This window comes from Onthophagus taurus, chromosome 6 (assembly GCF_036711975.1).
Source record: "Onthophagus taurus isolate NC chromosome 6, IU_Otau_3.0, whole genome shotgun sequence".
NCBI classification, from domain to species: domain Eukaryota; kingdom Metazoa; phylum Arthropoda; class Insecta; order Coleoptera; family Scarabaeidae; genus Onthophagus; species Onthophagus taurus.
In genome coordinates, this window is record NC_091971.1 from 30,632,051 (window position 1) to 30,648,765 (window position 16,715).

The window sequence follows — 16,715 nt, forward strand, 5'->3', positions numbered from 1 at the left end:
GATGGTCTATTTGTTTGGAAGTATCTATCGGAGGATACCCAGATAGCCCCATGTATGTCTTTTATTTCAAATAGGATGCCCACCACTACCACACTCCTCCTGCTCCCCATATTAATAATGCTAATATTAAAGAACTTCTCTTTAATTCTTAGACTGCACATTCTGGTTCGAAACAAATTAGTTTTTAGTTATGGCGTTTGCTTATGAAGAAGACAGATAGGAACTCATGCCTGCTGTCAAGGCAGTTATAGAAAACGTAGCAATCATTCTTCTGTGTCCCGCTCGGTCTATTTATCTTCTTGGATAGCAGTTATTCCAGCCATATACTTTGTCAGCATATCTTCCTTGGAACCTAGGTCCAGTGGTTTTTACTTCGATATTACTGACTATTCGTTATTATGGTCTTATTAATGCTCTTATTAATAATAACACTGTTTTCCGTAGAGATGCTCAGATTTCCAGGGTTCACCAACTTGGAGGTGAGAGTGAGAATTAAGTAGGAGAGGCTAAGGAGAGATTAACAGAATCTGCCTCTTATAATCGCATCGCTATCCATTTTGACCTCGACTTATGAGTATAAATAGTGCAAATTAGACAGAGCAACAAAGCAGACCATAAGATTAAGAATTGTACATTTAAAAAGCTTTTGTGGCGACCTTAACGGTGAAATTCACAGAACAAGGAAATGATATGATGTATATATGGAAACACATTAAAAAGCATTTTTAAATGAAAAAAGAAGGTAATTCCTTTTTTTGATACCTCCATAAAAAGCAATTTTGATGAATAGGTCTCAAAGGAATACAAAGGAAAGATGTTAGATGAGTGGATAGCTGGGATGATTTGATAGCAATAAAAGAAGTGTAACCACCTTTGTAGGAGCAAGGGGTCATCTTAATACAAGATTTAACGTAATACAAGTGTGGTGTTAGTTAATACATACAGTATTAATCAGTAGCGATGCTCAAAAAAATGCTATTGCTTAACAACATCCAGGAGGTACTAGAACAACAGTCAGCATATGAAAACATCTTAACATATGAAGAGAGATTGTTCACAATAGAAGGCAATCAAGAAGAGCAAGAGACCTGTTAGTTTGTTCCTCCTATTAGAATCACCAATGGACGCTGGTGTACAGCTATAAAAATAACGCTGTTAAGGAACACGATTAGAATTGAAAACCAAAGAAGTATCACACCAGTTACTCTTAAAGAAGTAGCAGATGAGCTAAGAACTAACCTGAATCCAAAGAAAGCAAAAGACAAGACAACTTAATCGATTTCATCATTACCACAAATTGTGGCATGAAGGCTTGATTGACACAAATTACCCAAAATACATCCAAAGCTATACGTAGAGATACTAACATCGTTCATTTCGGTATACTATTCAGAGCTAAACAAAAGGCAGTGTACTGGATCGTAACCTGTATCTGTTATATACTAGTGACATACTACAGTTATGCAGGAAGTTACTTGCAGTGGAAAAAGATTAGGAGTTATCTATTGAGAAACTACAGACAGCCAACGCCATACTCGACTGGATCAAAAAATGGCGAATCTAAAATCCGTCCATATCAATTTTATAAATAAACTGCAACGCCAAATACCTACTTACGAACAAGGTTTTGACAAAACCCGGGTGATTTGAGGCGTTTCTTGCTGTTGTCATAAAAATGCTATTAACTAAATTTTCAAAAATTACTATTGGTTTTGTTGAACGAATAATGGAGAAACTTCTGGACGTAAAGGAAAACAAGAAAGAAAATGAAACTTATTGCTTGCCCCTTTCTAACAATTTTCAAGAATTCCTCTGTATCTGGAAGAGCTATAGCACGGAATATTATTATGATATGTAAGTTCCCTTGCTTACAACGCAACAACTTCTATTACTTTGCTTACTGCTCCAAAGTACATTTGTGTCCAACACAATAAATTTGCGAAATAAGTTTTTATAGCATTCTAATTTCAGCATACTAACTCTGCTATATTGCATAATGCCAGAAACCTTAGGAATTTAGGTATCAAGAATGGCAATGTAGTTAATGTCCTTGATGAAACGCCATACAAAACATGGACGGGCAGAAACTACGATATAAAAATGTTAAAAGGGTATGGGTCTGTTGTGTCTGTCCATATACCAAAAGAAAGGAGAAGAAAGTTAGATTCAAAGGATGAGAAAAGAATATTTATAGGTTATAATGTTCCCAGTAACAAAAATGTGGAAATACACAGGAATGTAGTTTATATACCAATTGAACTTAGTAAAGATAAACTGGAAAATAGCAACACTCAGGAACAAGTAATAAATTTGAATGTGATAGAATCCATGTTGCAAGATTTTTAAATAATTAAGAAATAAAAGACAATAACTTCTTTCTTGCTTTTTTTATATTAAATTTCCTCGGTACCGGTTTCGACTAAACAGTCATCCTCAGCCGAATCTACATATAGGTTAAAAATATTTACATAAAAAAACTTAACTCTATAATTATTAAACTGACGGTCAAATAAAATCTATTTATGAAAAATTGAGCACATCATATTGAAATAAATCTTGCATAAAATATTTTTTAGTGAAAATACTGGAAGTCAAGTTCAAAGAAGAGGGATTCAAAATCCAAAATAGGGTTATGTTACGTTTTTTGAGAGAAGTAAAACTAAAATAGTAGTTTTACAACTTTTGTGTTTTGTTGGGAATTAGTCAAAAACTAAAGGTACTTGTACAACAAATAAACGTGGATAAATGGAGAAATACATTTTTGTATGGAGATTTAGAAGAAGAGGTATACATGTCTTTGCCAGGAAAGAAAGAACAAACTAGTAATTTTGTATGTAAATTAAATAAATCAATGTATGGCTTAAGACATAGTTTAGTAGATGTAATAATAATAACAAACTTTATGTACCTATTATTATATGTGGACGCTGTACTGATCGTAGGAAGTAATAAAACTGATGTGGAATTGATAAAACAAATTTTAAATAAAAATTTTTGTATTAACACAGAATAGGATCTTTATCTTTTTATTTAATTAATGAATCGTTTCTTAAAACATCATATTTTTGCTTTATATTCGTCTGTATTAATTTAAAAATAATCTTAGGATGAAAACTGATCCGAAATGAAAAAGAAAATTTTAATTTAAATTGAAAAAAGAAAACGCGTTGCTTCCTTTTAAAGAAGAAGCTTTCTATACATGAAAATCTTACTTCACAATAAAAAACAGGAAAAATTAAACCGTGGAAAACAGAAAAGGGGAAAAGAGTGTAAGTTTACGAAGCGGCGGTGGTGAAAACATGGCTGGGTGTGGTACAAAATAGTAGGCGGGGATTCGGGGGGAAAAACGGAGTCGTCATGGAAACGCCGCCCATCGACATGCCGTGAAAAATCCCCCCTGACCATGAAAAAAAAAACGAAACTTTCACAATCGATATACTAGTCATAATCTCCGCAAGGATGTCGTTATGAATATTATTTAATGGTGTTTAATTTTTTAGGCAAAACAAAGTTATAATAGATACTCGAAAAAGTTATTAAATCCATGATCCACTTGTATTATACCAGGTTATTATTATACCTCCTGGCTTAATATCTCCAATCGTACTTGTCGGATCAACATGAAATTTGAAGTATGATTTTGTTAAAGTAGCTCCACTGGTCAAAATTGACATTATTCGAAAGATCATTTCATTCTGCATTCGAGAGTGTAATTTTTTTTTGTAATTCGCGACGGTAATGAAAGTTATTACAGTACTCAAACGGGTGCTGTAATGAGACTCCTTACACCATCCGATGCTGTAATGAGATTTTAGTAACATTTTATGGAACCAGTATAAGTTGGTGGCATTGGGTCATTAATTTTTCTAGTTGTCAATGTGATAATTTTTGTCTATGGATGTTTAAACACGTTCTTAGCATCGAATACAAGGTCCACAATGATGAGGACATTGAATTCTGAGCAATTTCTCTTATTTTGGGAGGTGTACATGAAAAATTTTTTTCAGGTGAGTACATTTTGTGTTTTGACAATTTCTAATTGTCAATTCAAATTTCTATTTTCAAGTGTTACCAACTGCCATATACCTATTGCTCTACATTGTTAAAATTTATTTTATTTTTGTTAAAAAAAAGGAAAGAACCGCCAATTACCAAAAATAGCATAAAAAACACGTTTCATAAGACTTAAAGCACTCATTCATTAAAAAACTCGTGGTTTCGCCACTCGTTTTTCAACTTGAATTCGTGCATTTCAAGCGTGTCTTACGAAACTTGTTTTTTAATATACTATTACCTAATTCCATTATGAAAATTAAATTTTACATGTCTTTCTGACGTTATGTAACGTCACTTTTTATAACTAGTGATATAATGATTTCCTTACATCACTAATGATGTAATGAATTTCATTACCTAACTACAAATTGACATCTGTCACTAATAGAATAAGTCAAGATTTAAACAAAAATTTTTTTTTCAATGGAATTGGATAAAATGTTGTACTTAACACGTTATGAAGCGGCTAATTCTGTTTAACTCACGTAATTTGCTAAAATAATTACGAAAATATTACGTTCGTCAAACAAAATTAGTCTTTTCACAACTGGTTACGTAAATAACTATTTTATAATTCACGACGGTAATGCAGTACTATTGCAGTACTCAAACGGGTGCTGTAATGACACTCCTTACAGCATCCGATGCTGTAATGAGATTTTAGTAACATTTTATGGAACCAGTTCAAAGTTCACAATTTGAATTGGAATTTATACTTAGTAAAATTTAACATATTATTTCAAGCGTGTCTTACGAAACTAGTTTTTTAATATACTATTAATTCACTTTTCAAATTTTATGTTGATCCGACAAGTACTATACTTAATAAACACCTGGTATAATTTTATAAACGACCGACCTTATATTTGGTATGTATCAATATATGTATGATATATTGTTTGAATGGGAAGATAGAAAGGGGTATTCTAGTACCAATGGAGAAATTAGGGGATGTGGGAGTCGGTAGGAAGTGGTCCAGTGGGTTTGATAGGGACCAGGCCGTTTATCCTGTAGGCGGGACCGTGAGAATAGCCGGAACTAAACGGCTCGCCTGACGGTGGTGTTCCTCAAGGGATCTAACTCTCGGTCCTCTAATACAATTAGCCGACGAGGCCTCTCGGGTACTATGAGAGCCCGGCGACACGACGTCGATTCCCTCGGTTCGTTCGGGTCGGGGGAAACCGTCGAGAATGTAGTCCCTTGAGAACGTTTTAATTGCGTTACTCCCGAAACCGTATGGAACCGATGCTCCAGAGTCGTAAGTCACCCAGAAACAAACCGAATTTATACAAGTTTCTGAAAGCTAGTATAAGCTTTCGTTATCATCAGGAAATATTAATACGATTCAAATGATTTTTATTGCGTTTTAGGTATTAATATTATATAAGGTAATAGGAAAATTTAGAATTTTGTAGTTATGCTTTAAATCGATTTTTCTTGTTCTGTTTCAGTTAGCCCTCGCAGGTTCAGGCATAAAGAAGAACGCAATGATTTTCGTACCTAGCCTATTATAGCACAATATTTTAAGAAGATTTAATGGAAATAGAGATCTCCAGGTGGAACAAAGACTTATCCCCACCTCAACTTGACAAATTAAAAGGTTTCTTAATTTACTCACATTTTTACATAGTCTGCAGGATACTCGAAGTGAACAGTAATCTTCTGGTATTCCATACATTAATTTATTTACCGTTTAAGCCATAATGCTGCTAATTTCTAATCATCCATCATTATCAATTCTAGAATTATTATAGATATATGCATCAAGAGAAATTCCGGAAAGGAATCAACCAAAATAAAATGAAGGCATAGAAAACAGATAACGAACATTAAAGATCAAAATGGAGTATCTTATCCACCCAAACCGTCTTAATCCTCTAACCTCAGCTTGTTTCTTCTAGAGTTGATCACTCTAGAATTCGCAATTACCCTGATTTGCCATCCCAGTTTTTAACCCATTGCAATTTACCCTTTTGAAGTTGTATCTAGTCCTACCTCCCACCAGGAAAGTTGGCGGGTTTCCAGGTTTATTCTCAACTTTAAATAATACTCATTTATTAGTATCAATTTCCTAGCCTTAGACAACACTTCCACACACACGTAGTAGTCATCATTCAGCTATTGAAATGATGTTAAAGTCCGCAATCACTTTTGCTTAAAAATAGAAGAAGTAGAAGAGGGCTTGTTCTACTTCTTCTAAAGGCAATGAGAAATGAAATGGCAGTAGGAGTAGACAATATAGCAAACTAGAACAAATAAAGGAAGGTACAGATAAGTTGGAAAAAGGATATGGGTTTCGTCAGTCGCTCTAAAATATGCAAGAACAAACGTCTAATTGTAAGACAAGAAGCAGAAGATAAATTGGATGAGGAACAAGCAGCGCCGGTGTTTAAACCTGGCAGGCAGACCTTCGATCTAGTATATACAGACGTTATAACACTGATAGAAGGTGTGAAAAATGAACTACAACAAAAAATTAACGAAAATAAAGATTATGTGTACAAAGAAAGGGGAAAAAATGAAAACATGAATGCACAAGTAAACGGGGAGAGATTGGAAGCTATTTCCAGGTTAAGGCTACCTTTGAGGCCTTCCATCTATTAATTGTGTTAAGTGGCTCTTTTGTAGTCACAGCCGGGTTGGGGTTCAATATAGAGCGTGCTCGCTGCCTTTTTAATCAACTTTTTCGCCTTTTCATTACCCTCAATATCTTTGTGACCTGGAACCCACCATAGAGTAATTTCATTGCCCCTGGCGAGTTCTCTCAGGTGGTGATACATTCTGTGACCAGTGAGGTTTCACATGTGTCCGTGAAAATGTTTATCGATACAACTTTCTGTCCCTTTCTAAGTTCAAAACGGTGCAGAAGTTTATAGTAAGAATTTCAACTTGAAAAACGATTATATCCGAGCTAAGGGGCAATTTAATGTGGCTCTTTTGAGTTGAGGCTCACCCTTCGTCCAATCATTCGTGCTTTTAAATATAGTCTTATATGGCTGGTCGACAATGATGGATTCCCTGCATCAACATGAGTGAAGAATATGTTTTCAGTGATACGACTGGTTCCTGTTGGATGTACAGATGAAGTGGTGTGAGACCGAATAGGGCTTCAAGAGCAGCCGTTTGACAAGATTTCATTGCACCCGTTCATGCCCTTACTTAATATTATAATCCACGTTTTTTCCAAAAGCATATTTGCTTATGACGATGACGCTTAAAACAAAAACCGTTTATCTTCTTCGGCTTTTATTTCAATCCTTCCTCACCATTGCTTACCGTATCTTTCAACATCATGCTCGACATTCTTAACATAATTGTTGATATTTTTTAACACTGCCATGAAAGACATCTTTTTCAATACACTCTAAACAACTTTTTCATCATCTATTAATGTCATCCTTGATATCTTTAATTAACGAATCTTGTCAAATCTGTTAATATCATTTCTATATCTTCTTATATCGTCAATGTCATCCTCAACATTTTCCCCATAATTTATCAATTTATCGATATCCTATTGATATATCTAAACATTATACTATAAAACTAATATCAACAAATATTAGCTTTATAAGCAAATATCCTTACTCAACATAAATCTACAATTTATCAATTGGTAGGTAGGTTCTGGCCTCCTTCGACATCTTGATAAGAGCAGAAGATTTTACGTGCTAAGTTGTTGTAACTTCTGGCAATATACTATATACAACTAAACGTACAGAATTGAGTTTATGGTAAGTCAAACTGAGTAGTATTTTTTCTAGGAAGAGCATCTTATGTTAAGTTACTGTATTTGAAATGAAAGCTGTGATTTAATATTCATGATATTTTAATATCATAAGTTGTGTTACTACAGTTCCGTTCCTTAATCAGTAGAAAATCTCGCAACGACCTTGAGTTACTATCGTTTCTTTGCGCCACTTGTTAAATTTTGGGGTTAGGGTTGTTTACTCATCACTAATTCTGATTTGTGTATGTTTGGATTAAAGTAGTGTAAAATGAATAGAACAGAAATAATTCTAAAATTAGCAAAGCAAAGGGTTGAAGCCTACACTAATTATTGTGGTGAGTAGATAATAAATTATAGTTTTCTTTCTGTTATTATGTACAATTAATATTTATAAACAGGATCAGATGCAAGTATCCTCCCTCAAGCTATAATATAAAAAACCAAACAGAAAGTTGTTTACCGGAAAATATACAGAGTGATATTGCAGGAAGGACAGTACCTATGTGATAAATTAATCAATTCCACGAAGAAAAATGTACTTCTAATTACGAAATAGATAACTCCAATTATTCGGATGTTAATCCTGAAAATAAAGCAATGGTGTAAAAGACAAAACAGCTAAGAGAGAACTAAATTTAGGAATTGAACACGAAAATAGAAAAGGCAATGTTATTGCTTCTAGAAAAATAATGTAAAAATGTAAAGTAAACTGCAGAAATAGGTGCCGAGAGAAATTTGATGAAGACCAAAGGAAGAAAATATTTCAGGACTTCTGGAAGTTAGGGGACCACACAAGACAGTGGGATTATATTGTAATGTGCGTGCAGTAAACAGAAAAAGAGCAAGTTATACACAAAAACGATCCAAGGCATAATTTTGCACGAGTTTACAAATTGAATGTTTGCCATGCGGTTATAAAAATTTACAAAACAATGTTTTGCAATATGCTAGGAATATGGGAGATATGGGTGACAACTGTTTTGAAGAAAATCGGAGAAAGTGGAACTGTAGAAGAAGACACATTAACCTTTTCCCCTTAGTTCTATCTCTTTACATTAGAAAAAATTCAAGCAAAATGTATTTGGGAAACGGTCTATATATCTCAAAAATATATTGCATGCACAGTGAATATATTAAAAAAAGTTTTCAATTCCGAATTTAATATAGGTTTTTAAGCCCAAGAAAGATCAGTGCCAACTTTGCACTGCTTATGAAAATGCAGATAAAGATACAAAATGCAAGAAAAATACGATACGCACTTGAGTAATAAAATTATATCTAGGTCTTTAAAACATAAAGACAAAAACTTGGCAGTTGAGGATTGAACGGTTTGTTTTTTTTTCACATACAATTTTACAATTTATGACAGGGACAATAGTCAAGGATACTGCTATATTTGGAACGAAGAGGTTGTAAAACCAGGCCCAAATGAAATAAGTAGCTGTTTGTTACACTTTTAATGTCAATAAAGTATTTATCTGTTCTAACAATTGTGGACGGCAAAACAGAAATCGTTACATTTTCTCTATGTTTGCTCATGCAGCAAATGTTTTTGAAATTCAGATAACGCACCGGTTTTAAGAAAAAGAACTACTATAATAATAATGGCTAAAGTAACCGGTAAGCCCAATATAGTTAAAGAAATGCCTCAAGCCGATTTTGTCAGTTTTTCTGATATGGTAAAGAATCAATATTGGAAAGTTGATGAAAATCATAAACAGGTAAAATTAAACAAGATTAGAGAGTTAACATGGTCACCGGATAGTCGCAATAAATTAACTAATTCCGACGAAAACTGTAGCAACTCATTAAAACAAAGTCAAGAAAATAATAAAAAAATTAGATTTTAATAATTTGCTTGATTTTCTGATATAGGACTCACATACAACTTTGTATTTACATAAAAATTAATATACATTTTTTTTCTAAATCACTAGATAAGTATTGGAAAGAAACTTTAACAGCGTTTTTTTGAACTCTGTTTCAAAATGAGTTACAACAGTTTTCGTTGGATGAGTCGATATGAAACTAATGGTGCGAAGTAAGATGACTTCTGCATTATGCCATGTGTCATGTATTTTACATTCGCTAAGGCACTTGATAAGAATTATGTACACTGCCTCTTCTACGATTGTTCCTTCCTCCTTTAACATGTCGATGGTGATTCTATCTCTATTTCTATCCTGGGCCTTTTTAGTTGTTTCAGTGCTGTTTTATTTCCTGTTTAGTTATTATCGATATATTCGACCTACTGTGCAAATGTGCATTGCTTTTTTTCTCGGATCTGGTGGCGTATTTGTATACATATGTATAATAAATGTTTAAGAATAGATAATGGGGCCGTTACAAATTTTTTATTGGCTTATTCGATAGTTTAGCAAAATTGAAGACTTCTATAATTTTTTATTTTTCAAACTGGGCTTTAGTTTTTTCAAAAAAAAAATAGTGAAAATTTGAAAAAACTTTGGTGACGCCACCGGCGTTTCGCACGCGATTGGTTGAAATGAAAATCAATAAAAGGTGCATGAACGAGATGCCACGAGAATCTTATGCGCTAGAAGAAGAGATCCGAACGATGCACGTTTGTGTCTTCTTGATTTTACGCGAAAACATCGTAAACGTCACCAAAGCTTTTATAGAGGGAATTTTGAATTTTAATATTAATTATTGCAAAAGTTAAACAATTTTAGGATCTGAAAATGTTACTAATCCTTCTATTTTTACATAGTTTATCGTTTTTTTGAAATCGATAAATTCGATTCTATTCGATTGAGGGTAGCAACTATTCGAAAAAGTGAGAAAGATATATTAAGAATTAAGATATGATTTATATATTATATTAACTTTAATTGTAATTGTAGTAGTTAATACCCAAATAAATTAATTAATAAATATTTACAATGTAAACATATAGTACAGCGTAATCTTTACCTTTTTATTTTTATGATTTCATACATTGATTTATCACTTTATGATGTAATTCATATTCTCATAATGTGTAATCATAACGTTATAAAAATCAAAGCTTTTGATTACTTCTGTTTTATCAATAGGCACTATAAAAAAGCTCAATCTTTTTTTTTGGTCGAGATGTTTTAAAATCGACACTTTTCAAACCTGCAGCGTGTAGTGTGTAGGCGTGGTTAAAGAGGAGCGCCGGCGTCGGCGTCGCGTGACGTCATCACCACTGATAATCAAGACTGATGTCCAATAATGGCGTCGTCTTCCGCCATAGTTCAGCCGCAGCTCGCCGCAAACGTCGGTTCGGTTTGAAAAATTTTTCCAAAAAATCAAAAAAAAATCAAACCCTCAAAAATTAATTAAAAAAACATCTACAATTAAAATAAATAATGGGAAAATACTCGGGATTCGTACATCCACATACATATTAAATTTAAATTACAAGTGGACCCCGTTTTTATCTTTTAGATTTTCGATAAGAAACCCTGAGAAGTTGATAAAACTGTCGTCAGTCAGGTCGGTTTCGCGGCTCGTTCGGTGAACAACGCGACTATTTTTGGTTCTGGGAGTGTGACAGAAACGCAAAAATTAAGGCGAGATGTCCCTTTTGGAACAAACTCGAAGTCTTCAACACGTCCAAGGTCTCGTCCCAGGTGGTCCACCCATGATGGCTCCTCATTCAATGGACGGACCACCAAACTCAGATGTTTTACTTGCACTTTTAGCCAGAAATAAAACTTTAGATGGTGAGTGCATTTCAAATTTCTACTTACTATTACTTCATCAAACTCTGCTGTTATTCTTCAAAACAGAATCATATAAAATTTTATTAAAAACGGTGCAATAAAACTACATTACTTGTTAGAAAGCAAGTTTATTCATTTGTACAAGAAAATGATCCGGTTTCATAAAGAATTTGAAGTTCTTCAACTGCTCCTAATATTTCTTAATAGTACTTTATACTATCGTTAATCCTTAATGTCTACCAGTTGCTCTTGACAATGATTCTTATTATCCATATTCTGCATAATTTTTCAGTTCAATTTTCGGTCTAGTACTATAACAACTTACCATTTAAAATAAGTTCGTATTTGTGTATACTGCAAATTAAGAAAAAAACCTTTGGATTATATTTGGAAATTGAGACAATTTATATCTTCTATTCAATTCTTTTATTATTATCAAACCGGGTTGAATTTAAAAAATTATTGCAATGAAGCCCTACGCCTCATTGAAACTAAAAATTGAAACAATCACACCTCTAGAACAAATTAAGATATCACTATTAACCAAGATGCATTTTAAAGCAAATTTATTTAGAATTAATATTAACATGGGGTTTAATTTAAAAAATCGTTACAATGAGGTTTACGGGAATTAAAAAATTATTCCTTCAACACCAAATCTTAAATAATTATCGAAAAAATTCTTGTTATCTCAATTATTTTTTGAAACTAGATTTTTTTAATATCAATATAATATATATAATTTCATCAAGATATTGGTGTGTTCAAAAAATCGTCGGTAATAGATTAATAGGGACGAAGAAGTTAATTTTGACACATTAAAATCTAAATAAATTTGCTTTAGAATGCTTTTTATTTAATGGTGATATCTCAATTTGTTCTAGAGATATTATTGTTTCCATTTTTACTTTTATATCTTCTATTATTATTAACATATCGAGTTGAAATTGAAAAATCATTACAATGTGCCTTATTTATGAGAATTAAAAAATATTTATTGTTGAAAGAAGCAACACTAAATTTTAAAGAATTTTCCATCTAAATACATTTTATTTCATGGTGTAATATCAATGAAATCTTGATAAGCCTATGAAGTTGTAGTACTACTGATCGATTCAAAAATTCGTTGGTAATAGATTAATAGGAATAAAGAAATTAATTTCAACACATTAAAACCTGAATGAATTTGAAATATTTTGAAATATAGCTATATTATTAATATAATATAATTTGTTTTAATTTTTACTTTCGAACTAACTTTACTGAATCTATTTCATTATTATCCATACACAGGGTTGGATTCAAGAAATCTTGTTTCATTAATGGTCAAAATGATGATTGAAACAACATAATAATAACATAATGATATAAAAGTGCTTAAATAGTATATTAAAAAACAAGTTTCGTAAGACACGCTTGAAATGCACGAATTCAAGTTGAAAAACGAGTTTTTTAATGAATAAGTGCTTTAAGTCTTATGAAACGTGTTTTTTATGCTATTTTTTGTAATTCGCGTTTTTTTTTTTTCTCAAAAATAAAATATATTTTGACAATGTAGGCAAATAGGTATGTAGCAGTTGGTAACAACGTAACACTTGAAAATAGAAATTTGAATGACAAATAGAAACTGTCAAAACACAAAACGTATTCACCTGATGAAAATGTTTCATGTACACCTCCCAAAATAAGAGAAATTGCTCAGAGTTCAATGTCCTCATCATTGTGGACCTTGTATTCGATTTTAAGAACGTGTTTAAACATCCATAGACAAACGTTGTCACATTGACAACTAGAAAAATTAATGACCCAATGTCACCAACTTGAACTGATTTCATAAAATGTTACTAAAATCTCATTACAGCATCGGATGCTGTAAAGAGTGTCATTATAGCACCCGTTTGAGTACTGTAATAGCTTTCATTACCGTCGCGAATTACAAAAAACACTTTTATAAAGTTGTTTCAATCATTATTTTGACCGTTAACCCCGAAAATTTACTGTTTTTGTTAAATCATATCAACACTAAATTTTAAATTAATTTGTTAGAAAGTATTTTTTCAATAATATTCTGTTATAATTGAAATCAAATATTTCACACAACGATTTCGGTCTTATGATTATCAAACTTCCTTCACAGACAAACTAAAAATCTGAATTCCGAAGAATCGACGAAACATTGCAATCCCGAATAATTTGTGAATTATCAGAAATCCTAGAAAAGATTGAAATACTCTTTATGTAGAGGGAATCGCTTTAAGCATATGAATGGATTGTAAATATTTTATTTATGTTTTACCCAACTTGTTTGCATACTGATTCTGCACATCGAAATTGGATGGAACGTCTCCTGACGTTTATGAAAAATAAAAAGGAAAGATTACTTCCGTGTCTCACACCTTTGTTTTAGAGCTAAAATATTTAAAAATGATTTTAAGCGGTCTAACTTGATTATTAGTATCTTATATATTATCAATAACCTCTAAAAAATGAAGAACTGCAAGCAACAGATAACAGAGCTAAAAAAATAAAAGAGCAATACAACGAATAAATGAGCAGGAGTGACAGAAGAGAAGAAAGAGATGAATACAAATGTCGAAAATACAACATTATACTTGTATTAAATAAAACACATCTTAAAATTTAAAAATAAAACGACTGAAGTTTCCGTAATAATTTTTGTATTTAGATCTAATATACTAAAATAATTATAATTGTTTAAAATATAAAAAAATAAACTCTATAATAAACAGCAACAAAATAAACTAACAAAAAAATAATAAAAATTAACATTCTTCTCATCAAAAATAACTGCTTTAGATAATGGTTTAAAAATGAAAGGATAGTAGGTTGCAACGCTTAAGGTTGCATGTCCTTCTGAAGCTCTTTGTAAGGAGCAAGAAGAGAATTGAGGCCATTTTTAAATTTTGTGTTTCATTCCGTTAATGGATCATGTTCTACTATCTTTTCAGCAAGATTATTTGCTTCTTGTATAAATAAGTTAAGTTCCTTCAAAATTAATTTGTTACATGGGGAATTAATATCTTCTTCATCTGTACCTAATTCATTTTCTATTATATCTAAGTCTGCACAGCACAACTCTTCCTGTTGGTCATTGACGAGAGATTCGATATTAGCTGCTACAATGGTTTAAAAAGAATAGCTCTGTCTATTCCCTCATCAACTTCACTTGCACTTTGGGCAGTGTCTTTTTGTAACAGTTTTTTCCAAGCATTACTCATGGTTGATACTTTAATGTCATTTGTCAATATTGTATTTTGTGATTTCTCGTGTATAAAACTGAACGCGTGCTGGATATAAAGACTGTTATAAACTGTTATAAGACTTTGGTCTAAAGGTTGTAACAAGGACGTTGTGTTGGGGGCAAGAAATACCACCTCCACACTTGGGTGAGGTAATTTGAGAGCATCTACTGGATGAGAGATCCTTGTTCTTTAAAGCTCGTGGATTAGCTGCTCGATATATTAACATTGGTTTTGTAATAAAGTCTCCGCCTGTATTTGCATAATATAAAAGTGTAACTCTATCCTTAACTGATTTAAAACCAGGAGCAGTCTTTCCATTTTTTGAAATGTATGTTCGTGTTGGCATTTGTTTCAAATAAAGCCCGGTTTCATACTTATTCAGGATGGTAATCTTTTTCTTCTATTAATTTTACTATTTCACCAGGAAATTTTGTAGCTTGCTGATGATGAATGAGCTGACGCTGATTTTCTGCAAAACTTAATGTTATGGAGATTAAATCTTTCGGACCATCCCCTATTTGCTTTAATCTTACAGTCATCTTCAGTACAATCCATATCACCCGAAAAATGTTGATAAAGTTCCTTGGCTTTATCCATTAATCTAGCCTTAGTTAATGGTATATTTCTGCGACCTTGGTCTTCAATCCAAAGATAAAGAGATTTCTCCATTTTTTCAATATTTACATCGCGAACTTGTGGCGTTACCTATAATGATGAAGACATGCCACTTTTTACGCTATTTCTGATTATATCTTCTTGTTTCTTTATAGATCTTATCGTAGATTCATTAACACCAAAGACCCGACCTACTTCGGTAGCTCTTTTCCCTTCCCGGAGAATATCAAGAACTTGAATCTTTTTTTCTCGAGTCATAAGTGACTGCACGTTTGGCAATTAAATTTATTTCCGTCGCAGGTCTTTTTGTAGCCATTATGAGTACTGTTGTAAGATTAATTGCTTATAATATTATGGTGTAAAATAATCTGGAGAAATACTAACCTGAATAAAATATAAAACATAAAAATAAGCACCTAACCTAACACAAACATTAAAATCGATCATAAATGAGGGATTTCTAGAGAAATGCATTTGCACATAAAGCTTGTTGCTTGTACAGTAAAGCCTTCGTTTTAAATAAACAAAAAAAGGACGTACTTGCTATGTGATCGTGAATAATCGAGTCGTGATGTTGAAAAAGGTAACAACATTTAAAACGCGAATATACGAATCCGCGTAACTTGAAGCCGCGAATATCGGGGCTCTACTGTATTATAAATATAAAATATAAAACAGCAGGCATTTTAAATAAAATATATTAGGAGAGTTAAGGGAGTAACCAAGAGGTAACATACGAAAAGAAGCTAACATCGAATCATTAAATGAGTTTATCGAAAAGCCATACATAAGATGATAGGAACATTTGCACAGGATGCAAGATACAAAACAGGTGAAACAAGTTTGGCAAGCAATAACGGGAGAATCAAGAAAAAGGTGAAGAACTCTGTAAGAAACTAAAAGATTTGCTGTCCGTAAGAAAGCATGATACAAACTCGTTCATGAATGAACGAACAAGAAATGTTAGAACATAAATGAGTGTAGAACTTCCAAAACGAGGTTAAAGCTCAAATAACGACAGGAGGTTTGATACACCTTGTGGGACCATAAAAAGAGTCAGAGAAACATGTGATATGACGTTATGGGATCGACCTATAAAAGAAGACAATAGTAGGGAATAGTAAGCCCATGTCGAACGCATAGAAACCCCAAGACTAGCAAGGATAGTCAAAGATAGAGCGTACCATGAGCAAACAGATCCCAGCAGGTCACAGAGCATAAGCTATGAATAATTAAGAAAAAGACAAACAAAACCTTTGTTATCTGTGAATGTTGACAGCGCCAGATAATTTAATGCCAGATTTATTATTTCTTATTACATTCAGATATTCTTTAAAGTTATTC

General features: G+C 32.5%; 1 protein-coding gene across 1 annotated transcript in view; it reads left to right on the top strand.

The window, feature by feature from the left end:
* The first annotated feature begins 11,048 nt into the window (after window positions 1-11,048).
* The window catches only part of LOC111416476 (Lim3 homeobox protein), a 76,584-nt gene continuing 70,917 nt past the window's right edge, over window positions 11,049-16,715 (top strand). Inside the window, exon 1 of the mRNA XM_023048509.2 lies at window positions 11,049-11,493. Coding sequence (XP_022904277.1) covers window positions 11,346-11,493 — 148 coding nt within the window. The 5' untranslated portion in view covers window positions 11,049-11,345. The remainder of the gene's footprint in view (window positions 11,494-16,715) is intronic.